Source organism: Lithobates pipiens, unplaced genomic scaffold (genome assembly GCF_037356315.1).
Source record: "Lithobates pipiens isolate NorthernLeopardFrog02 unplaced genomic scaffold, aLitPip1_a1.2 Scaffold_10, whole genome shotgun sequence".
NCBI lineage: Eukaryota > Metazoa > Chordata > Amphibia > Anura > Ranidae > Lithobates > Lithobates pipiens.
The window spans coordinates 16,302,475-16,328,661 of NW_027507686.1; the positions used below are offsets into that span (position 1 = coordinate 16,302,475).

General features: G+C 44.6%; 1 protein-coding gene across 2 annotated transcripts in view; it reads left to right on the forward strand.

Moving 5' to 3' along the window:
• The window catches only part of LONP2 (lon peptidase 2, peroxisomal), a 151,218-nt gene that overhangs the window by 71,205 nt on the left and 53,826 nt on the right, over positions 1-26,187 (forward strand). For both annotated transcript variants that reach the window (XM_077451692.1, XM_077451700.1), the window contains 3 exons: positions 11,437-11,587; positions 15,988-16,114; positions 16,928-17,061. In XM_077451692.1, coding sequence (XP_077307818.1) covers positions 11,437-11,587; positions 15,988-16,114; positions 16,928-17,061 — 412 coding nt within the window. The remainder of the gene's footprint in view (positions 1-11,436; positions 11,588-15,987; positions 16,115-16,927; positions 17,062-26,187) is intronic.

The window sequence follows — 26,187 nt, forward strand, 5'->3', positions numbered from 1 at the left end:
GTGTTGTGCCGTAGGAAGTCCTGATAATAGGCAGACAAGCACACAGAGTGTGCCGTAAATCAGGGGAGATCTGGGCATGCTCAGTGACGTCATTCTAAAGAACAAAAAAGGATTACAACAATACTAAGAAATTAAGGAGATATCTACAAGCAGTGTTCATTAGGGTTTTTTTAATGCTGATTTACATGGAACAAAGTTGGGGGGGAAAGTTTACAACCACTATAAATCTCAAAAACTCACTGCGGTCCTTTTTGCATGGTAACATCACTTAGGCTCCGCCCAACTCGTTTTGTCATATAGATTACGTCATTGAGCATGCGCACTAGCTGGCAACTGTTGCTCTGAAGAATCCCAAGCTGCAGTGGGGACAGGAGAGAGGGATAGGTAACGGCAGGATCATCCAGGTTTTTTTTCAGAATACAGAAAAACAATCCCTTAGTGACTGAGTATGAACAGTATTTAATACAGCATTTATTGATTGTTTGATTGACGTGGGTTTAATGAAAATTTAAGCTCCTCTCATGACCTTCTGATGCTTCTTATTTTCCCACCTCCCTAACACTGCACCCTTTGCCAGCACTGCTTTTGGGAGTGACCACCAGTGAATCCAGAACTGCAACCTGTCAGGACCGTCTTTTTCGCATGGGCACGCTGGGCAGTTGCCCGGGGGCCCCACCTGCCCAGCGACCCCAGCCAAGCATCATTCAGATGTCACAAAGTTCGCTGCCGTATTTTGCTAGTGCTGTGCGGCTCCTGCCTCCCTCACAGAGACAGAGTGCCACTGCGCGTTCAGTCCCGATATCAGCCAGCGACTCGGCAGCGGGTGGTGTGAGTCAGCTGTCGCTGTGAAGAATGGAGCCAATGCTTTCTGTGTAGTTCTGGCTCGTCACAGGTGGAGTGATATGAAATGTACTCCGCCTGTGACAGATACAGGAAGCATCGGCTCTGCTGCAGCTTCCTGTCACACTTCCGCGTTTCAGAGGAGCCAGGCAGCAGTACCCACGCCGGCATTGATATCCGCCAGCATTAATATCCACCAGCACCCGCAGTACCCACGCCAGCATTAATACCCACCAGCACCCGCAGTACCCACGCCAGCATTAATACCCACCAGCACCCGCAGTACCCACGCCGGCATTGATATCCACCAGCACCCACGCCAGCATTAATATCCACCAGCACCCGCAGTACCCACGCCAGGATTAATACCCACCAGTACCCACGCCAGCATTAATACCTGTGCCAGCACCAACTGATCCCCTCTACATGATGTCATCCCTCGGTGTAGCTCCTTCGCTAGACAGTCTATGGGAAGTGTCCCTGTCACACAGGCAATGTCGTGAACACCCTGAAAAGGACCCACCTACTCTGCAGTGAGAAATATCAACGATTCAGGCCCTCACATGATGGGTGACCATGGTTTTAGCAGTAAATAGGGATTTCAGCTTAATTTTTATTTTTATTTTAAACTAACTCAATGATTTGGTGGAGGGAAAGGTCAATACCCACAGTTGATGCTGAGGCTATGCATTTTGTTAGTTGCCAAACATGGACAGGTTAGAGAGACAACAGCTCCGCTGGTGGCTATTATACCTGCAGTGCTCATGATGCCGGGGGGTTAGGTGAATATGCAGCAGAATCTGAATTATCCACCTCTATGCGCTCTACAAATCCCATAGTCCATCTCGGGAATGAGCAAGAGAGGATGGCTACATTCCTGGATACAGTGGAGAGAAGGTGGCTTCTTTCCTACACACAGTGGAACCAAGAGAGGATGGCTACATTCCTAGGTACATTGAAACCAAGAGAGGGTGGCTACATACGTGGGACCAAGAGAGGGTGGCTTCTTTCCTACACACAGTTGAACCAATAGAGGATGGCTACATTCCTAGGTACATTGAAACCAAGAGAGGGTGGCTACATTCCTACATACGTGGGACCAAGAGAGGGTGGCTACATTCCTACATACGTGGGACCAAGAGAGGGTGGCTACATTCCTACATACGTGGGACCAAGAGAGGGTGGCTACATTCCTACATACGTGGGACCAAGAGAGGGTGGCTACATTCCTACATACGTGGGACCAAGAGAGGGTGGCTACATTCCTACATACGGGGGACCAAGAGAGGGTGGCTACATTCCTATATACATGGGACCAAGAGAGGGTGGCTACATTCCTATATACGTGGGATCAAGAGAGGGTGGCTACATTCCTACATACAGTGGGACCGAGAGAGGGTGGCTACATTCCTATATACGTGGGACCAAGAGGGTGGCTACATTCCTATATACGTGGGATCAAGAGAGGGTGGCTACATTCCTACATACAGTGGGACCGAGAGAGGATGGCTACATTCCTAGATACAGTGGAGAGAGGGTGGCTTCTTTCCTACACACGGTTGAACCAAGAGAGGGTGGCTACATTCCTACATATGTGGGACCAAGAGAGTTTGGCTACATACATGGGACCAAGAGAGGGTGGCTACATTCCTACATACATGGGCCCAACGAGGGTGGCTACATTCCTACATATGTGGGACCAAGAGAGGGTGGCTACATTCCTACATACATGGGCCCAACAAGGGTGGCTACATTCCTACATACATGGGCCCAACGAGGGTGGCTACATTCCTACATACATGGGCCCAACGAGGGTGGCTACATTCCTACATATGTGGGACCAAGAGAGGGTGGCTACATTCCTAGATACAGTGGAGAGAGGGTGGCTTCTTTCCTACACACGGTTGAACCAAGAGAGGGTGTCTACATTCCTACATACGGTGGAACCAAGAGAGAGGGTGGCTACATTCCTTCATACGTGGGACCAAGAGAGGGCAGCTGCATTTCTACATACGTGGGACCAAGGTGGGGTGGCTACGTTCCTATATACAGTGGGGTCATTGAGAACCAAGGTAGCCACTCACATTAGAGGAAATCGGATCATAGCAGCAACAAAATAAAGGAATTTAGAGATTTGGAGGCGGCTGAGAGCAATAGAAGGGACTTTTTTATGTTTTTTTTTTTGTTTGTTTTTTTTTTTTTTAAACAAGGATATGTGACTCCCACTAGGACCAGCAGATGGAGATTTGAAGATGACTAAATATTTTTAATAAATAATTTTCTAGTAAAAGACCACTGCGTGTACTTTTTATATATTGACTTTCAGCAGTTTAAAAAAAAAAAAAAGAAATTGATGGTTCTCTTCTTGTTTATTCTGCATCTGAAAATTTGCTGCCGTTGCCCGGTGTCTCGTTACGCCGGTCCGTGTAACGGTTTGCTGAGATAATGGTGATTTGGCAGTTTAGGCCAAGCGGCTGCTCCGCTCTCCTTTTTGTCCTTGAAGAAGATGCTGCGCACAGAGCCGCTGATTGAGAAGTATGGCGGTTTTCAGGAGGTAATGTGATCCAGGGAGTAGATGGGGTCACTGGACAGTATAAAATAGCTTTGTGTGTTGGTGCTCTGGTTCGTATTAGTGATCTCTCACACATGCACCCTGTGAAAAGGTCGTCTTACGCCTGGGGGGGGAGTTCATAGCCACAGCTGGTTGTGATCTGAGAACTTTCCAGATTATTTGAAGCCATTTTTAATCTTCCCGCTGCTTCGCCGTATTGCCTTGTACATGCCGTCCAATATCTCTTACTTAATGCATTGCTTGATCTCTCTGACTCCAGTCTGTCCCTATTCGCCGTTTTGTAATGCTGTCAGGCAGGGATGTTGACTGATATTCCCCGAGACAGGGAATGCTGCTAGGTACTTGGATAAATTGCTGAGAACAATTTGTTATGTCAGAGGGCATTAAAAGCAGTTTGACCTGATTATTATAATTTCAGAACTGCGCAGCTTAAAACCCCCGGAGTACTAAGCGGGGACGGACATACTGATTGGAAAAGCAGAACTGGTGAACATTGTCTATTGTTATAATGTAGACACCTATAGACTATATGGCCAAAAGTATGTGCTAATGTTAATGCTACACTGTGATCTCTGTGAAGGTATGTATGCACATAGTGCTCACTTACACCTGGGGGTGCGTCCGAGCCATTTTTGCGCTCTCCCAGGCAACCCATTAAAGTGGTGCTAAAAGTTTTTTCTTTTTATTCTATGCGTTAAGGTAAAAAAAAAAAAAACTTCTGTATGCAGCTCCCATTGTTGGTGTCAGTTGGGGCAATAGTGCCCCATTGATGGTGTCACCGCAAGCAATAGTGCCCCATCATTGGTGTCAGTTGGAGAAGTAGTGTTTCAATAATGGTGTCAGTGGGGGGAATAGTGCCCCATCATTGTCAGTTGGAGGAATAACGCTTCATCGATGGTGTCAATAGGAGGAATGGTGGCCCATCATTGGTGTCAGTTGGAGAAATAGTGCCTCATCTATGTTGTCAGTGGGAGGAATAGTGCCTTGTCATTGGTGTCAGTTGGAGGAATAGAGCCTTATTGATGGCGTCAATAGGAGGAATAATGCCTAATCATTGGTGTCAGTTGGAGGAATAGAGCCTTATTGATGGTGTCAATAGGAGGAATAATGCCTAATCATTGGTGTCAGCGGGAGGAATGGGCCCCATCATTGGTGTCAGTTGCAGGAATTAGAGCCTCATCAATGGAGTCAGTTGGAGGAATAATCCCTCATTGGTGCCAGTGGGAGAAATGGTGCCCAGTCATTGGTGTTAGCTGAAGGAATAGAGCCTCATGGATGGTGTCGGTGAGAGGAATAGTGATCATTATTGGTGTCAGTTGGAGGAAAAATTGCCTCATCGATGGTGTCACTTCGAGGAATGGTGCCCCAGCGTTGGTCTCACTGGGAAGAATGGGGCCCCTATCATTAGCGGCACTGGGAGGAATGGTGCCTTACCATTGGCGTCACTGGGAGGCATGGAGCCCCACCATTGGCGTCACTGGGAGGCATGGAGCCCCACCATTGGCGTCACTGGGAGGCATGGAGCCCCACCATTGGCGTCACTGGGAGGCATGGAGCCCCACCATTGGCGTCACTGGGAGGCATGGAGCCCCACCATTGGCGTCACTGGGAGGCATGGAGCCCCACCATTGGCGTCACTGGGAGGCATGGAGCCCCACCATTGGCGTCACTGGGAGGCATGGAGCCCCACCATGGGCGTCACTGGGAGGCATGGAGCCCCACCATGGGCGTCACTGGGAGGCATGGAGCCCCACCATGGGCGTCACTGGGAGGCATGGTGCCCCACCATTGGCGTCACTGGGAGGCATGGTGCCCCACCATTGGCGTCACTGGGAGGCATGGTGCCCCACCATTGGCGTCACTGGGAGGCATGGTGCCCCACCATTGGCGTCACTGGGAGGCATGGTGCCCCACCATTGGCGTCACTCGGAGGAATAGTGCACCAAGGGCCAGATAAAGGCAAGCAAAGGTCCCCCAGGCCACGGTTTGGGGACCAATGAGCTAGATGATGCTGGTTGTCCTCCAGCGAAGAAATTAGACAAGTTCTTTCTGACTTGCTGCAGCTTCTAATGCATATTGTGAGACGCTCACAGTGTGCAATGTAATCAGAGTAAGCCATGTGTCAGGAGACTGGACCTAAGCTGTAAGCACACTTTTGGCGAGGTAAGATAAAGTGCAGTCATAAAGCCGATCACGTTCATATGTTCTGTATATTTTAAAAAGCTTATTGCCTTTTAAATAAAATCCTGAGACGCTGCATTTGTGGCATTGTGCTGATCACGCTGTGCCTCGAGAAGCACTAACCTCCGCTCCAGATGTTTACACAGCTGCTGACAAAGACCTCTCATAGTACACAAGACGCTTCCAGAGACTTCCATAGACCTGATTCAGAAACGTTCATTCCACAATGTCATACTTTGCCGAAGCACAGAACATTAGGAGGATTTGTTTGTTTTCTTTGCAATTAGATCCAGATCATCTGCTATTTATGAAAACATTGTGTCCGTAAGTTGTTAGTAATTAGGGCTAATGTTTTGTTTGTTTTTTTGCTTTGAATGGTATGTCAGATCTAAGTACGGCACTATCGTTACTTCATATTTAACGTTTAATCTTTTATATACTCACCTTAGTCTGTTCTGACTTAATCTGCTGCATCACCAAAATGCTCAAATGCATATCGGCTAGTGTCGTTTCACTTTGATGCTGCATTTTATGTTCAGTACAAGGGGCACGTCATATAGTTTACAAATATTTACAGGCCGAAAAAAATCATCAATTCATAAAATTTTAAATAATTTTAAATAAATGAACACATTTTACCCTCATGATTCAGAACAAGAGAGAACAAAGTTTAGTAAAACAAAGAACAGTCTCTCCCTACATCTGTGTCCCCACCCGAGCCCCCCTTTACATCGGAGTCCCCACCCGAGTCCCCCCCCCCTTACATCCGAGTCCCCCCCCCACATCAGGGTCCCCACTCAAATCCCCACACCTTATATCAGGGTCTCCACTCTAGTCATCCCCCCATACATTGGGGTCCCCACTCAAGTTGCCCCCCCCTTTCATCGGGTTCCCACTTGTGTCCCCCCCTTTCATCGGGTTCCCACTTGTGTCCCCCCCCCTTTCACCGGGTTCCCACTTGCGTCATCCCCCTCTTACATTGGAGTCCCCCCCCCTTACATCAGGGTCCCTACCCAAGTCGCCCCCCCTTACATTGGGGTCCCCACCCAAGTCACCCCCCCACCTTTACATCGGGATCCCCACCCAAGTCTCCCCCTTACATCAGGGTCCCCTCCCAGGTACCCCCCCTTACATTGGGGTCCCCACCAGTCATCAGTTGATGTTGGGGGGGGGGTGGAGAGAAGCAGAAAATGTGCACATGGACACCCCTGACTTGGATGGATGTACAGACTCTCTGGATGCACATGCTGGTCTATTGTAATGGCCTATGAATATTGTCCAATATTTACATTTTGTAACCTGTACATCTTGTTAACCTGTTAATGCTTTCCAATCATTATTCTTTCCATGTCTGTGTGAATACTTTAAGAATTCATAAAAAATAATTTTATATATATATATATGTGTGTGTGTGTGTGTATGTATGTATATATATATATATATATATATATAACTAGCTCGCTTTGAACACAGTGGGTACTGATGCATGAAATTCAAGGCTGTCTTCACACCTACCTACTGCATGACACTTCAATACAGTAAGTGCAGGGCACCTTGGTGACACCCCCTCAGAGGGGTAAGTCTATGATGTCCTGCACTCACAGTATGTCCTCGGGTATTTGGATTCAATGATCCTCATTGTCATGTAAAACACAAGACTGAGGACATCCTGTGGTGGAGAAGGGGTACTGCAGAGGAAAGCTGTGGAGAGGACATGATTTGCAGCCATAGCTGTTTGATTCTATTCTTCTGAGTGACAATAATAAAAAAATAAAAAAAATAATAATAATTGCAGAGGCTTGGCTATAAATGCAGAAAAAAAAATATCTCTAGCAAAATTCTTCAAAACTTTCTGCTAAGCGCAAGGCTTCCCAAAGCCTGTTAACGCATTAATGCCAATCCTCTCGTTAGAATGCGCCCTTGGATAAATGTTACAAAAATGTAATTAAAAATAAATGTTAAGTGAAAATACACAAGTTTCCCCTGGAGTGAAAAGTATCCTTGTTCTCTACAAGTTCATGTTTCCCGTGTCGTGGCTGAAATCTCTCTCTGGAATCAGAGCCATCATTCGAGACAGGGGGGGAAATCGCATGACCTGCCCTTGTCGTCGGAATGTCCGAAGTTTCCTGTCTTCGAAGTCATTAGGAAAATAGCAAATTCCTTCCTTTTTTTTTTTTTTTTTTTTTTTTCCAATCCGTTATTAAACAACAAGGGCCGCGTTTGTTCTAATTATAGATGACCTTTTGATTAAAAGTCTAGAAAGTGATTGTTTTTCTGTATTCTGGAGCATGGGGGGGGGCCCGATCCATTTTTCATGCATCTTATTCCTCGGGGGGGCGCCTCGCGCAACGATATAAAATATTACAGTGTGCTTTTTGTGTGAAGGCGAGCACTTAGCCGAAAAGATCGTGACTACAACGTATTCATTTGGTGCCAGAGAGACACTTTGGCTTAATCCTCCCAAATTGCAGTTTCCACGGACGAACATGTTCAGCTTTACGACCAGCCGTATATTTTATGTATTTGTCTTGGACGCCTGTGCGACCCTCCTGCACTGTTGGAGAGACTTGAAGCCACGTGGTGTCAATGGCTGGCAGATGCCGCTGCTGCTACAGACCTTATAGTATCATTGTGAGAATGTTCTTCTGTCCTCGTCATACAGTGCGGAGAACATGTATTGGATACGCTGCCCAGTTTTGCAGGTTTTCCTACTTGTAAAAGCATGTAGAGGTCTGTCATTTTTATCATAGGTACTCTTCAACTGTGAGAGAGACGGAATCTGAAACAAAAATTCAGAAAATCACATTTGTATGAAATTTAAATAATTGAATTTGCATTTTATTGCATGACATAAGTATTTGACCACCTACCAACCAGTAAGAATTCCTGTCTCTCACAAACCTGTTATTTCTTTTCTTTAAAGCGGTAGTAAACCCGCTAATGTGTTTTTTTTTTTTTTTTTACCACCTGCAAAGCAAAAGGCATAATGAGCTAGTATGCACCGCATACTAGCTCATTATGAAATACTTAGAACGAGGCCCCGACATCTGGCCCGATCCACGCCGAGCGAGCTGACATGCTCCCTCTGCGTTTCTTCCGGGTATTGCGGCTCCGGCGATGTGAGTGGCCGGAGCCACGATATCGTCACTCCCACGCATGCGCGCGGGAAATTTCATCCCGGCCGGTCGGCCACTGCTGGATTTTCAGCATGCGCCGCTGCAGTCAGCAGGGCATACCGAGGGGAATATCTCCTAAACCGTACAGGTTTAGGAGATATTTTTTTTTACCTACAGGTAAGCCTTATTATAGGCTTTCCTGTAGGTAAAAGTGAAAAAAAAGAGTATACAACCACTTTAACTATAGCTGCAGGCATCATTCAGATATCAATCTTTCCAGCCGGCAAATCTGTGCACGATAAGAACGATCATATCGGCAGTTCCACCGCTTGATCGTTCTTATAGGTGACGGGAGGGGACTTGTCTGTCCATCCCCCCCCCCCCCCCCCTCCCACCGCCATCCGGTGCTTCCCTGGGCTCTCCCGTGGCATCAGGGGCCCGAAGAAAGAATCGCCCGAGTAACGAGCATAGAGATGTCCGGTGACCAGATGGTCATCTCTATGACCGTCGGAGGCCCGGGCGCGATCTTATGCTTTACAGCCAGGAGGAGAGATGGGGGGGGGGGGGGGGGTCTTATTGACCCCGCATCTCTCCATAAAGAGGACCTCTCACGAATTCCTATTACAAGGGATGTTTACATTCCCTGTAATAGGAATAAAAGTGATCAAAAAACATTTAATGTAAAATAGAAATAAAAAGTAAAATAAAAAAATAAGTTTTTTTATTATTATTTAAAACGCCCCTATCCTCGGTAGCTCGCGCTCAGAAGCGAAAACACGTAAGCCCCGCCCGCATATGTAAACGCAGTTCAAAAAAGGCATCGCCGCGTACGTTGGAGCAAGAGCAATAATTCCAGCACTAGACCTCCTCTGAAGTTTGGCGTCATTCCATGAGTGTCCTCAATTTTAAAGTGTGACATGTGACATGTTAGGTATCTATTTACTCGGAGTAACATCATCTTTATACAAAGAAATTGGGCCAACGTTACTGTTTTGTTGTTTTTTAATTCATGAAACAATTTTTATTTATTTTTTCAAAAAAAGGAGTTTGAAAAATTATTGCGCAAATACCATACAAGATAAAAAGTGGCAATGACCGCCATTTTATTCCCTAGGGTGTCTGCTAAAAAAAACATATATAATATTTGGGGGTTCTGAGTAATTTTATAGCAAAAAAAAATATGATTTTTACATGTAGGAGAGGAGTGCCAGATTAGGTCCAGAATAGGTCCGGTATTGAACTGGTCAACCACTTGCCGACCAGCTGCCGCAGTTGTAGTGCGGCAGAATGGCACGCCTGGGTGAAACGTTATGTAACATCGCTTCGCCTTGTGGCCACTGGGGGCGCCACAAGGTGAAGCGACGCTACATAATGTATGTAACCACGGAGCCGGTGCGAGTGCCCGGCGGTCGCGATCACCGCCAGGCTCCCGCGATTGCTCCTGGCACACGGAGAACCGAGATCTGTGTGCGTACACAGCACACAGTTTCCGCTTCTCTTAGACCCCTTTCACACTGGGGCGCTTTGCAGGCGCTATTGCATATAGCGCCTGCAAAGCGCCCCGAAAGAGCCGCTGCTGTGTCTCCTGTTTGAAAGCCACGGGTTGCAGGAAAGAAATTTGCACGATTCCTTCATCAACACAGACAGTGCTGACAGGGGAATCCCACCTACCGCGCAATTGTCTGGTAATTATTCCAATAACTGCGATAACCGCAAGGGAGTCCGGCAGGCTGGTTTGTACCACAGTTGATCGAATTGATTTGGCTTGGTACATTCAGCCTGCCCACACATGGTTCACATTATCTACGGCCGGTGTTCTGCTGAGAACTGTCCCCCCATTGGGTAGTGTGCGCCTCGTACTGCACAGGTGGAGCGCTTGCGCAGTACAGAGGACAAGGGGATGCCGAAAGTCTCTAAAGATGGACGGCGCCTGCACACTTAATAGTACCTTCTGCTCTGAGTCCAGGTTGAAGCCCCACCATGCAAATGGACATACGGTATGCACTTGGTAACAGGGCCCCTCGCAGGCTTGCTTCACTCGCCACGCTTCGGGCACGGCCTCGCTTTGCTCGGCAATTTTTTATTCTAACTCTATGTCCACTTGGATGGTGGGGCTTGAATCTGGACTCAGTGCGCAGGCGCCGTTCATCTTCGGAGACTTTCGGCGTCTCCTTGTCCTTCGTACTGTGCAAGTGCAGTACAGGGTGGACACTATCCGGTGGGGGACAGTATTCGACAAGACACCGGCCTTAGGTAAGTACGCCTCCTAAAAATTGCCTTTAGGTAAGTGTTATTAATTCACAATTTTAGCACACCTCCCAACTTTTTGAGAGGGGAATGAGGGAAGCCTATCGGCAAACGTATGCAGGCAAAGGACACACACTCATTGCCACGCCCCCTTAAAGGAGAATTGCACAAAAAAACTAGATTGGTTAAACTCACGGGTGCTTTTTTTTTTTTTTTTACCACTACTATTCCTTTATATTGACTTTTGGAATTTACAAATGCAGCAATATAGAAACTGGATGAAAGGTTTAAAAAAAAAAAGTGCATTTTATATACAACTATATAGATCAAACCAAAATGAGGGGCAGAGGGACATTGCTCCAAATCAGGGACAGTTGGGAGCTATGATTTTAGTACTCTTTGAAAACACACGATCGTTACCCGTTTTTATATCCTCAATAATACTGCCTGTGACCGTCCCCCTTTGTTTCTCCTGTGCAGGTGCTGGACCCCGAGCAGAACCACAACTTCACAGATCATTATCTGAACGTGCCCTTTGACCTTTCCCAGGTCATTTTCATTGCCACCGCTAATACAACCGCCACCATTCCACCTGCCCTCCTGGATCGCATGGAGGTTCTTGAGGTTCCTGGTAAGCTCAGATATGTGTCTTTTCTTAGATGATATATAATGCCTTGCAGGAGAAATGTATAAAAGGGGGTGCCACCATGTGCCGAGGAGAAGCTTGATGTATCCTATCCAACAGGATTGCGTGATACCTCTACAAAGCAAAACAACATCCACCATAACAATTACTTTATCCCAGAGAACTAGCAATCTGTGCAAGCATTTTAGGCATCTGTAAAGGTCAACAATAGAAAATAAGACCTAATCACACACACAGGAATTGGTGCTGAATACCTTCTGATGGTCTGACTTTGTCTCTCTCTTGTAGCAGAAGGATGTTGTTTTGTACAGCAAGAACATGCCAGAAGAGGGCTAGACTTCATAGGAAAGGGTGGGGCTCTTCTATAGCCTTCAAACAGCACGTTTATAAAACAATAATCCGGGAACATTTTAGACTTGCAGGACATTGTAGTTCTGTTATGGAATCTCTTGGCCAATAAAAAATCATCTGACCCTTCCTCCATGTTGCTAGTACTAAAGCTGCCCTATGTAAATCCCAGCATCTTTGAACATAAGGACAATTTCCACTTCTGATATACAGGTGCATCTCAAAAAATTTGAATATCATCAAAAAGTTAATTTATGTCAGTAATTTGATTCAAAAAGTGAAACTCGTATACTTTATGTAGAAATATATACACACAGAGTGATATATTTCAAGCATTTTTTTTCTTTTAATTTTGATGATTATGCCTTACAGCTAGTGAAAACCCAAAAATCAGTATCTCCGAAAATAAGAATATTGTATAAGGCCAATTTAAAACAAGTTTTTTAATACAGGAATGTCAACTTAGTGAAAAGGCTGTCCATGTACAGTATAGTATGCACTCAATACTTGGTCAGGGCTCCTTTTGCATGAATTATGGCATCGATGCAGCCTGGCATGGAGGTGATCAGCGCAGCGTGGCATGGAGGCGATCGGCGTGGCATCGAGGCAATCAGCACGGTGTGGCACTGCTGAGGTGTTATGGAAGCCCAGCTTGCTTTGATAGCGGCCTTCAGCTCGTCTGCATTGTTGGGTCTGGTCTCTCATATCTTCCTCTTGATAATACATCACAGATTCTCTATGGGGTTTAGGTCAGGCAAATTTGCTGTCAATCAAGCACAGTGATACCATGATCATTAAACCCGGTATTGGTACTTTTGGCAGTGTGGGAGGTGCTAAGTCCTGCTGGAAAATAAAATCGGCATCTCCATAAAACTGGTCAGCAGAGGGAAGCATGAAGTGCGCTAGAATTTCCTGCTAGAGGGCTGCGCTGACTTTGGACTTTGTAAAACACAGTGGAACAACACCAGCAGATGACACGGTTCCCCAAATCATCTTTGACTGTGGAAACTTCACACTGGACCCCCATGTAACTTCGATTTTGTGCCTCTCCACTCCTCCTCCAAACTCTGGGACCTTGATTACCAAACGAAATGCAAAATGTTATTTTCATCTGAAAAGAGGACTTTGGACCACCGAGCAACAGTGGCCCGGGTAAGACTCCTCTGACGTTCTCCCTGGTTCAGGAGTGGCTTGACACAAGGAATGCGACAGTTGAAGCCCATATCCTGGATACATCTGTGTGTGGTGACTCTTGAAGCACTGAGACCAGCCGTATCAGATACTCCTTGTGAATCTCCCCCAAATTCTGGAATGGCCTTTGCTTCACAATCCTCTCAAGGCTGCGGTTATCCCGGTTTGTGTACCTTTTTCTACCACACTTTTTCCTTCTCAACTTTAATATGCTTGGATACAGCACTCTGTGAACAGCCAGCTTCTTTAGCAATGGCCTTTTGTGACTTACCATCCTTGTGAAGGGTGTAAATGACTGTCTTCTGGACAACTGTCAAGTCCGCAGTCTTCTCCACGATTGTGTAACCTACTGAACCCGACCATTTAAATGCTCAGGAAACCTTTACCGGTGAGTTAATTAGCTGATTGGAGTGTGGCACCATGAGTCTACAATATTCAACTTTTCTGTGATATAGAATGTTTTGTTTGGGTTTTCACTAGCTGTAAGCCATAATCAAAATGATAAGAAAAATGCTTCAAATATATCATTCTGTGTGTAAGGAATGTATACAATTATGAGTTTCACTTTTTTTAATCGAATTACTGAAATAAATTAACTTTTTTTGATGATATTCTAATTATTTTGAGCTGCTCCTGTATAAGTCACTTACAAGTCCATAAAACAATACCTTTTTAATAGAAAAAAAATTGGTATATATCGCTCTAACACCCCCAAAAATATAATCAAATAGCAGCCAGCACAACACCAAACAAGTGCAAACCAAAGATGCATAAATAAAAATGATGTGCAGTGCTCAAAAATAAATATGTAAACACAATGAAGTAGAATGTGAATAACCACAAAGATTTTTTTTTTAGAATTATGTACTTCTACACATTCTGTGTGATGTAAATAACCATAAATATTTGGAAGGGTGACATAAAAAATCAAGAAGTGAAATCTGAATAACAGGACATCCAAAATTCAGCGAGTCCATTAATTATCATAAAAATTAGTATAATGTGAAAAAAAGTCTGTAAAAAATATTGGGGAGAGAATGACTTCTAAACCAAGACATTTCCACGTGACGTCAATATTAGGTGAAAAGACAGCAGTAGACCCACCACCGGTTGTGAAAAGGCTTACCGGAGTAAGAGGCCTCAAATGGGCTTATGCTCAATGAGTTAGTAGGGCTTGTGGTGTAAAACGCCAATGCAGGGGGCGGTTTCAGACACATTTGTGGGGGTTCCTGCACAGATGTCTATTGAAGTCACACCTGAAGTTGCCAAAAGTAGTACAGAAACTACTTTTGGGAATGGGTGTGGTGCCGCACAGATTCGGACAGTGCCATTGCTGGCAGTAGCTGCCGATTTGGCGTGGCAAATCGCTTCAATGTGAACCTATGCTTAAGGCTTGTTGGTCCTTTAGAAGAATGATCTAATTTGTTGGCATGGCCTTAAAATGTCCTTTACTGTGTGGTAGATCATTGAGAACCTCCAGCCACTTCATTTTCCAGTAAACCTCCTCTTCTACAGAAATCACCACCAAATGTGAACTAGTGAGCAAATATTAATTTATCAGAAAAACTCTGCTCTGTTGTGTCTTTAAAGATTCCCTTTATTCCCCAGTTCGGTTTTACCATCTTGTTTGTTACGCATTGTAGAGAACAACCCACTCTTCAAACATACTTTTACACTCAGTGGGCAAGGGGAAGGTAGACATGGAGATGGAGAAGGCTTAGCTGTTCAGTTTTGACAAAAAGTCAAAAATTTTATATTAGTAACTGAAACGTTTAGTCTGCGATTTTTTTAGTCTGCTTAGGATGTGTATTTTGAGGAAAGGAGTTCAAAACAGCTGATGGACCGGATTTTGAAGGTGCCACCAGGTTTACATGCTTGGGTGATGGAAAGGATCACTTTAATCTTAAACAAAAACCGGCTTCTGCTAGGTCCATGAGGGATGCCAAGGTGTTAACCAGGACATCTGGGAGATGCAATCCCTCCAGTGGGATTTGGGTTGTCCTGTGACCTGCTTCACCCAGTCTTTCTTGCAACAGTCTCCCAGTGGCAAATCGGTAGAGGGTGGAAGTGCTGCACCCCGGAACCCAGCAAGAGGAAGGTGAAGAGAGGTCTGCAGAGAGAGTCAGGAGGAGCTTAGGCTGCAGCCGTATCTACACTTTCCTGTATAGTGTATAGCTTCCGAAGTACGGCACTTCCACCTTCTGTCTTAAGATCTGCTTCTGCTAGCCTGGATGAGCTTATATGAATGCCGGCAGCCGATCTGTGATTTGGGCTGCAGAAGGAGGTTTTTGTAGTGCTTAAACTGGCGCTGCAAGTTCTTTGCATAAGAGTCTGCCAGTGGGCATCCGTAGAAGGAGCCCAATTATACTCATTTGGCACTTTTCATTTTAAAGGGGCTTTGGCTCTACTCCTAAATACTCCTTGACTACCGCACTCTTCAACTGAGATTAAGCCTAGCTGTTTTTTGCCGAACCTAGTCTAGAACTGCTAGCCAGTAGAGGACTTTTTATAATCGGTTTCCAGCTCAAAAAATTAGCTGTTATAAAGGAATTACAAAAAAAAAAAAAAGCTCTTGCAAACATTTTTCAAATATATGTGGAAGCTGCATGCTGTGTCAAGAAGTCTCTGTATTCTACAATCCCTACTCCACTCAATGAGAACGCCAGCAAGCAAGAGATTAACCCCATACCTTACTATGGTGCATACACAAAAAAGGGGAGGCAAAAGGTTTCTTTGGTGCATCTGTCAAATACCCAGGCTGTTGGATGCATCCTGTGTCTCTGTTGTGTCTCTTGGCTGCACAGATTTATAAATATGGACAGACTGTTATCATTGTCTCCATTCAGGATACACTCAGGAAGAGAAGATTGAAATCGCACACAGACATCTCATTGCTAAACAACTGGCACAGCACGGACTGACCCCTCAGCAAATACAGATTCCACCTGAAACCACTCTGGAAATTATCACCAGGTAAGCACCCTTATGGAGAGGGTAAGAAGATCATTTATGTTGCCTGTAACAACCATTGATTCTTATTGCTTATCTTTTAAACAAATCCGATTTTAAAGAGACCCTGTTGCATTGCCCGCTCCCAGCAAAGTAACCAGTTCTGTGGAAACCCATCCCCTGAGCGGTGCATACTCACCTCTCCAGTGCTCCCCTGCCACCGTGGCATCCTCCACTGCAACCATCACGCCAGCTATTGGCTAGTGTCATATCTCAGAGGGAGCTTTGCCCTCCGTCATTGCCTACAATAGTGCTCTGGCCTAGCAGTTGACCCAAGCACTGCATCATGGAAGGTCGCATACCCAGAAGCCATGCATACATCGCCACAGAAGGAGAGACAGGGGAGTGCTTGCTAGGGGAGCATGAAATAATTAGGGGGTGTCTTTACATGGACCCCGTCACTTTGCCCTAAATGGTCAGGGTGACGGGATCTCTTTAAAGATGCACTCCAGTCAAAGGGCTTAAAGCTTTTATTTTTATTTTTTTATTTTTTTTATAACCAGTCATAGTTGCAGTGCAGCAATTCACTCCACTGCTATTAAACTCCCTGGTTCTAGTAGTTTGGTGCTCAAAGAACACTATTTGATAAGCCGCTTGATTATGTAGGCCAGGTATTCCCAGTCTCGTTTACTGTAGGCTCCTATTTTTATTTTATTTTTCTCAGAATCATGTGACTTTAGTGTGCAGTCTGATTCCACTTATTGGCTGGAATTCCTGTTCTAAATGTTAGCACAAAAAAGTTTTCTAAAGACAGCCTTTGGTGTTATTCTCTGATAGGTATACGCGTGAAGCTGGGGTCCGATCACTGGACAGGAAGCTGGGAGCCATTTGCAGAGCAGTTGCAGTGAAAGTGGCTGAAGGACAACACAGAGAAGCTAAGCCAGATGCCACAGAGACGGTCGATGTCGAAGGTTAGTAGTGTTATAATACAATTTATTTCACTAATTTTTAATACCTGATGTGAAGAACAAAAACAAAATACTCCCGCAAATGTGGGCCATTTACTGCAACCAGGATTTGTTAATTTGCACACACAAAGTATTTTTCCTAACAAATTCATTCAGACCATGTTGCAAAAAAGAATACACTCCATTAAAAGTCTTAGGATATTGTTGTCTAAAATTTAGCTTTGCTCCCAATTAACAAGAATTCAACTACAGGTGAGTAATTATTCATTAAACAGGTGTCCAGCAGACAGTTGACTATAAAAGAGCGTTGCTTAACAAAGAAAACCCCTTTCCATTACATGCTGGCAGCAATGGCTCCACATGGATGAGAAATGTCACAAGGCGAAGAGGAAAATCATTTCTTTACATAAGAAAGGAAAAGGCTACAAGAAGATCAGCAAAGCTTTAGGCCCCTTTCGCTAGGGGCTGTCTGTTTTTAGTTACTCCATCCATTTGAATTTTGCGGATCGGATGTGAGCGGACATGTCACTGCTGACATCCGACGGTCCATAGAGCTGTATGGAGCAACCGTTCAGATCCGCCTGAAAAAACGGACAGGTGGTTCTGAACGGTCCGCACATGTGAAAGGGACCTTACTTATCAGTCAGAATACTGGAGCAAAAGTGATACAAAAATGTAACAAAGATGGAACCATCTCACAGAGGGGTCCAGGCCGTTCATGGAAGTTATCCCCTCAACAGAAGCGTCTTCTGATGAGAAGGCTTGAAGGAAATCGCCATGCAAGTTCATAGCAGTTAGCGAAAGAAGTAGAAAGCCAAACTGGGGTGATTGTATCCTGTGACGCAATACGGCGTACACTGCAGAGGAATGGCATGCATAGGTGTCGTCCACCAAGGGAGCCTCTCCTAAAGCCCATGCACAAAAACTAGCCTAGAATTTGCCATGGCCCATGCTGAAAAAAGAAGACAACTAATGGGACTCTGGAGTGATGAGACCAAGGTAAATGTTTTTAGAACTGATGGCTTCAAAACTATGGTGTCACAAAGGTGAGGAGTACAAAGAAAAATGCATGGTGCCTACAGTGAAACATGGTGGTTGCAGTTTCCTTCTGTGGAGGCTGCATGAGTGCTGCTGGTGGCAGGGAGCCGCATTTCATTGATGGTATCATGAATTCACAGATGTACTGCTCGATGTTGAAAGAGAAGAAGCTACCATCACTCCGTGTCCTTGGTCTTCGTGCACTTTTCCAACATGACATTGATCCAAAACACACATCTAAGACCACTGTTGTATTTCTGAAGAAGAACCGGGTGAAAGTGATTCAGTGGTCAAGTATGTCTCCTTATCTGAACCCAATCGGGGGAAACACCTTTTGGGGAATTCTGAAGAGACAAGCATCATTTTCCATCCAGTATCCAGGCGCTAAAAGAGGTCATTTTTGAAGGATGGAAAAAGATTGATGTTGCAATATGTCACCAACTTGTTCATTCCATGCTTAGAAGACTTGGTTCCTTTTCTTACAAATCCTAGAGGTCATACAAAATACTATAAGGAGTCGTTTTTTTTGTTGTGGGGCGTATTTGTTTTTGCATCTACTAATTTGAGTAAAACTGAAGATTTTATAATCAAAGTTAATTTATTAACCTTGCTTTCATGTAATGAGCTAAACAAATGTTCTATAAAACTCAGTTTTGTCAATATGTTGGAAATTTTTCTCGTATCCATTGAGATATTGATTACAATCTTACTTTTCAAAAGGGGTGTGCTGAGCTGTGTGTGTGTGTGTGTGTGTACACACACACACACACACACACACACGCACTCTGAGCAAAATTATAAACGCAACACTTTTGTGTTTGCCCCTATTTATCCCGAGCTGTACTTAAAGATCTACGACTTTTTCTATGTACACAAGTCCTATTTGGACCCTTTCACACTGGGGTGGTGCGGACACCAGCGGTAAAACTGCACTATTTTTTCACAGCTTTACCATTGTTTTAGCGGTGGTATTCGGCCTCTAGTGGGGGCGGTTTTACCCCCCTGCTAGCGGCCAAGAAAGGATTAAAACCACCGCAAAGCACTGCTGCAGCTGCACTTTGCTGGCGGTATAGCCGCGCTGCCCCATTCATTTCAATGGACAGGAGTGGTGAAGCAGTGGTATACACACCGCTCCTTCACAACTCCAAAGATGCTGCTACCAGGACTTTTTTTTTTCGTCCTGCCAGCGCACCGCTCCAGTGTGAAAGCCCTCGGGGCTTTCACACTGGAGTGAGAAGAGCGGCTCTTTCAGGTCGCTTTGCAGGCACTATTTTTAGCACTGTAGCGCCTGCAAAGTACCCCAGTGTGAAAGGGGTTTTTCCTCTCAAATATTGTTCACAAATCTGTCTAAATCTGTGCTAGTGAGCACTTTTTTCTTTGCCGAGATAATCCATCCACCTCACAGGTTCGGTATATCAAGACGCTGATTAGACAGCATGATTATTGCACAGGTGTGCCTTAGGCTGACCACAATAAATGGCCACTCTAAAATGTGCAGTTTTATAACCCAGCACAATGCCACAGATGTTGCAAGTTTTGAGGGAGAGTGCAATTGGCATGCTGACTGCAGGAATGTCCACCAAAGCTGTTGCCCTTGAATATAATGTTCGTTTCTCTACCATAAGCCATCTCCAAAGTCGTTTCAGAGAATTTGGCAGTATGTCCAACCGGCCTCACAACTGCAGATCATGTGTAACCACACCAGCCCAGGACCTCCACATCCAGCATCTTCACCTCCAAGATCGTCTGAGACCAGCCACCTGGACAGTTGCTGCAAAAATCGGTTTGCATAACCAAAGAATTTCTGCACAAACTGTCAGAAACCGTCTCAGGGAAGCTCCTCTGCATGCTCGTCGTCCTTTATCGGGGTCTCCACCGGACTGCAGTTCGTCGTCGTAACTGTCTTGAATGGGCAAATGCTCACAATTGATGGTGTCTGGCACTTTGGAGAGGTGTTCTCTACACGGATGTAGTGGAGTATGGAAGTTCTCAACACAGCATCTACATAAAAACAATAGCATGCCAAATTGCTCGGGATATAGGGTAAAAACAGGACTTATGCCCCATTGCTTGTGTCAGTGGATGGAATGGTGCCCCAAGGGCCAGAAAAAGACAAGCAAAGGGCCGCATTTTCGGGACCGCTGGCCTATGCGATTGGCTTGGATGAAGACGGCAACTACCAGAAAAGAAAGGTATTTAGAGGCAGCAAAACACAATTTTCTAATCCAATGATATTAAGGGAAGGGTCCTATAGAAGCAAATTTATAAACTGACTGAAAGTTCACTTTAAGAGCAGGCTAAGTGAGTAGCGGGCATTTGGATCTCTGGCCTTCCCCGTCTGTTAAAAAAATAAAAAATAACTTATCCATGCCGTTACTGATGTAATCGGCACTGGCAGGAGCCTGGAGAAGCCTTTTCTCCAGGAACAGCACATATAATAGTCTTTCTATTCCTCTTCATCCCAGCAGTATTGGCACATTAAAAAAAAAAACGAGACCTACAGTTTGCAAACACCAGGCACCCAAAGCCTCCAGCATTGAGCAACTTGGCCCAGAATTCAGCCGACTTAATCATTTTAGGCTTCGGGTGCCATTACTCCGACAATATCAGGTGCATTAACAGATTTACGGCAGCTATTTCCTGTTGGGCTCGGCGGGAGAATAGCCTGTGTGTTCAGGGTCTGCCATTCATACAGTAACCTGCGGTTACCCCGCCAATAGCACAAGGAATTACTCTGGACTCTCCACATAATTTGTACGCTGTTCCAGCGTCCCGGCCTCTCTTTATACATGTGAGTTATCACCTCTCACCTTGCAAACAGCTGCGCACCTGCTAGAGCAGCTAATAACCATTCTCATACAATCGCCCAACATGAACACGATGGTGTGTTTAATTTTTTTTTTTTTTTTTAGCAAGTTTATAAAGAGCCTGCACTCTCCTCTCTGTTTACCCGCAGAATCATTTTTTTACTACCAGGAAAAGGCTCCTGTAATAGCTTTATAAATCCACTACTCAGCGCCGATTGCTGCAACAGAGACCAGCCAACTCGCAGCACCTTTATTACATATTAATCGTTCCTAGGAAATGAAGTGTGGAGCTCTCCAAGAGGCAGAAACAGTATGATTTGAAATCGTGTTATTTGTACTAATAAGGGTTGTGAAGGAAGCCGTGTCTAGCCAGGCAAGGTCCCTGCAGCCTTACTGCACCTGTGGAGGTCGACTCAAATAAACCTCTTTTGATGCTTACAAACTCGTATAAAGGAGAAATTACTGTAGTGTTTTATTCTTTATTTTTTATGTTATGTTTTTAGAATCGGATGAAAATTATCTTGGTAGCACGTTTCTATGTAGTTTGTCATACCTATTATTATTATTATTATTATTATTATTATTATTATTATTATCTGCTGCTGCCAGACTTCTCCACTTTACCAACCGCTCAGTGTCTGCCAACCCTCTGCTCCAATCCCTACACTGGCTCCCGATTACCCAGCGAATTAAAGAGGAAGTAAACCCTGATGGGTTCACCACTCGCGGCATATCGCCGTTGACAGCGGCGCTCTCTGTGCGCGCTGTAGCAACATGAGGTGAAATTGAAGGCTTGGTCGGCTGAATTTCGAAAATCAATGGTGGCATCATCGGATCACAAAAAAAACGAATTTTCTGATTTTTAAAAGAAAATTCGTTCAAAATTCGACCGTGTATGGCCTGCATAAGTTCACTTCTGTGATAATTTCTGTCTGACATCCTCTGTGTTCAGCATGAGTCGCACAAGTTTTCCTGACACCAAAAGAAAAAAGGTAACAGGAGAGGGACCTATAGCACACAGCCTGTGATTGATAGCCTCAGCTCTGTTTCTGTGTCCTGTGTGAAGGGGGGAAGGGGCTCCTGACGATGCATGTATGTATGCGAAACGCGTAGAGGCTTCTGGGTAATTATGGACGTCTCTTCCTGTTTTCGGGCCAAAATGAGGCTTGGAGCGTGCCCCGGGATAGAGAAATGGAGCAGCGTGACAGATCCTCAAAAACAAATAGCTGGACAGACTCAGTGCCGGTCTTGAGGCACAGTAAAGTGTGAGTTGGCATTTTAACTGTTGTGAATACTTTTTAGTCAAGATAAATAAATATTTTATGCATACATGTTGTGCTATGATGGATGTTTAATTTTTATGGGACACCATTATTGATATGGAGAAATGAGAAGCACTTACCGGTAAACTCGCTGGAGCAAAGCCAGGACAGTGGAGTGGTTATCCCAGATGACCCAAGGGTAAATCTCCTTATAGGCTCTGGTGAGTGCCCATTTTAGAAGGTGGTGGTGGCACATGAATTGGTGAAAAGATTCAGCACAAAGCACACATGACAATTTGAGAACATATATGGCAAATGGTAATGGACTTTGGAAATACTTATATATTTATGTTGATACTTGGCACCTTATCCTCACATTGCACTTTACAGTGGTTTTTAAATATTATTGATGTTTTAAGGAGTGATAGTAAGATTGGTGTATAAGGCATATACATTGTGAGGTTGACGTATAGGTTTTACACATCCTCACCAAAAATTGTGACTGTAGGTAATTAAGGTCTCCATTTTGGGTGAGGACATTTTGTTTGGCCATAAGGCCTACCTCATGGGCTATAGATGTATAAAGGGAGGCGACATCAAGAGATGCCCACATATTTCCCTCTTCCCAAGTGTAGTGTTGGAGAACATCAATAGCTTGACTTGGATCTCTGATATAGGGCGGGAGTTGGCAGACCAAGGGTTATAAAAAAAAAAAAATCAATATACACAGATAAGCAATTAGTAAAACTATTGACCTTCCCGGAGGATCTATCGTGTACTTTCGGAACATGGTAAAACTACGGTGTGCTACACTCAGGTGGGAAGCAAGAATTGTTTTTCCTTTTTTTGTTGAGCACTCCGTTTTCCCAAGCCTCCTTACTTGGGATTGCAGTGTTACTCGCATTGCCAGTCCATGGTTTTGTTGCCTGCAGTTTCTCTTTCATAAGGCAGTGTGACCTAGCAGCCAATTGGCAAACATCTTCAGTTCTTCTGACTAAATCATTTAACTTGATACACCGAGTGACTTTTTTTTTATTTTATTTTTTATGCACACAAGCCTTTTTTTTTTTTTGTTCCTCTTCAGTCCAGTGGCATAACTTCATGAGTCCTCTAACTCAGACAGTGGATCCTAAATGTTCCTGGGAATGTGGTACTGTTACCTGCAAAATTCTCCTGTCAGCCCAGAGTGGCTTGATCATGCACCTCTTGGTGCTGGGTTCTTAACTTCCTGGGCTCCCAGGAAGTGTATTCATGTTTGCAGCTGGGCATCATTCAACCTAAAAAGGGACCGACATTGAAGGACTGGTGAATCTGCGGGAAACGCCACTTTCTTCCAGGCGGAGCGTTTTGCAGCAGGAACTGTATTTTGCTTCTGCAGAGAAATAAATAAAATTTGTAATCAGAAGTTGAGCTTCAATTTTTTTGTGCCGTTATTGTTGGAAGCACATATTCTCTGCCACTTTAGAGTGAACCTGTGCTTTAGCCATGTAGGCACAACTCTGTTTCCTAATGCTTCTGACTTGCCTCAATCCCACCGCACCATTCTTCCCACAACATCAATCTTATACAAGACACCTTAGGCCATACACTCTTGCAGACAGTCTGCGTCTAGGGCCAATCATTTGCAGGTGATTGCTGCATAGGGATTACATGCAAGCGGCCGCAATTAGCTGCGGGAGCCAGCACCCTCTCTTTGCTTCCAATGGGGCTGCCTCCTGCAGCTAATTGGTGGGACCTCCCACTGTAGTTCTTGTATCTACAAACTTTTGGGCCAGTATGCGAGTGTTAATGTTTCTCGATCTGAAGAAGCTTGCATGACTGGGTAAAACGCGTCAGTTTGACGTCACCACAACATCACATTTGCGATGCAGGACACGGCCTGCTTTCCATAGACCTCCTGCTCCCCCTGGGAATCGTATGCGGCAGTAGCTGCACTACAGCGCTTATGAAGGCAGCAACGTGGTTTGCCCTATGTACAGGGTGCAGGAATATTCCCCCTTTTGAAGATAGCAGGATAGCCCAGCTCCGGTGGGTGAAGCCCGGGTGAATCGGGGAGTGGTGAGACACACAAGAACTATCTTCCCCTGTTCGGGAAACATTTTATTAATTTACATCTGTGTCCTCACCTAGTATGCCCCGCCGAACATAGCCGCGGCCACCACAGGATTGTGTACACAGTGGCTGGTAAGCATGGAGTGCAATGTGCAGGAACTGGGATCCTTCCCCACCGCTTTTTCCACACATGGAAACACCAAGCAACTTTACCTAGTACACCAGCTCCTTTCCCAGGGGTCCATTCCTGTCCCAGGATTTTGTTTTGCCATACCTTCCATTAAAGCCTTGTGTGGCTACCGGCACGTGAACTATGAACACATCCTAGGAGCGTAACAGGTCCTATCCACACATGCATACTATTTTTTGCCCTGTGGATTGTCGCATTGATCCTTAATTTGAGCAACCCCTCTATTGGGTCTGAGCTCATATTTTCTACAGCGGGTCCATTTGTTATATACCTATAGCATGTATGTGGGTGGATGAATTTCTGTGGTAACTACCTCCTGCCCTTTTGACAACATTGTCAAATTTTATTTGCTCATATGATGGAGGTGTTTTTTTTGTATTTGGTGGATAATTGTGATTAATATAGCAATTTAGTATTTTTGTAAAACCGGTTGTTCCTTGTTGATAAATGTTTGTGGACCTTTAGTATATAGCGAGTGTTAATGTAGCCTTAAAGAGTAATGCCCCGTACACACGGTCGGACATTCCGACATCAAAATCCGTCTGATTTTTTCCGACGGATTTTGGCCCAAACTTGTCTTGCATACACACGGTCGCACAAAGTTGTCGGGAATATCCGATCATTCAGAACGAGGTGAGGTACAGCACGTACGATGGGACTATAAAGAGGTCAGTAGCCAATAGCTTTCGTCTTGTAATTTATTCTGAGCATGTGTGGCCCTTTTGTGTGTCGGAATTGTCTACACACAATCTGACTTCGTCTCCGCTCGCTGTGCAGGAACAGACCTGTCAGAGCCCGCTCTCCTCTATTGGGGTTCAGATTCATCCCATCTGCCAGACGGATGGAAAAAAAAATTATTTTATTTTTTTGTTAAAAAAAAAATAAAAAAATTTGCGAAAGTGAACTTGCACTTTTAAATTGTCTTCTAGCTGTAAGATTGGACTTACTGGCCTCTGAATTCTAGTTCAATTTATAAATATCATATGTAATTCCCTATTCTTTTTGATGTGGTATGTAGATCTAAGGTTTGTGACGGCACTGCAACTTGTACTTTAGTAAATATAATCATATCCATCGTCAGCAGCTACTGCAGAAGAATCAGCACAAGGATCTATTGAGCACTTTCTAGGACTTGTTCTTCGGCCGGCTCGTGTTTATTGCCATTGCAAATCACCAAAACGGCTTTCGAAGTCACAATATAGGATTGCTGCGCTCATTAGTCTTAATCCCAGGCTTGGACAGACCGCTCTCCATCATTTCCAAATTAAACAAATTATGATGTGTTTAATCTACAGAAGACATTTCAACTTGTGTGGTCACCATCTGTACCCTACTGATTTAATTGTCTGAAATGAAATTGGAGCTATTAATGGTATATTTCAGCACGCAGCTCTTTTTTTTTTTTTTTACTGCTATAATTTAGGTATAGCGCGGTATTGAACAGTTTTCTTCTATTCTGTTGGAATGTCTTTATTTTTCTAGAGAATGTTCAACAATTCAGAATCTTACAACTTTTATAGGCACAACGCAGGTTACAAAAGAGGAACTAAACTTTTGAACTTGGTTAAGTCAGTCTTTTAACCACTTCAACATCAGGCATTTTCACCTCCCGTCCTGCCCAGGCCAATTTTCAGCTTTCATCGCTCTCACACTTTGAATTACAATTGCGCAGTCATGCAACACTGTATTTATGTTTTTTTGCTAAAAAAAAATAGACCGAAATGTTGAAAAAAAAAAAAAAAAAAAACTTTTTTCTTTTTCTGTTATAAAATCTTGCAAA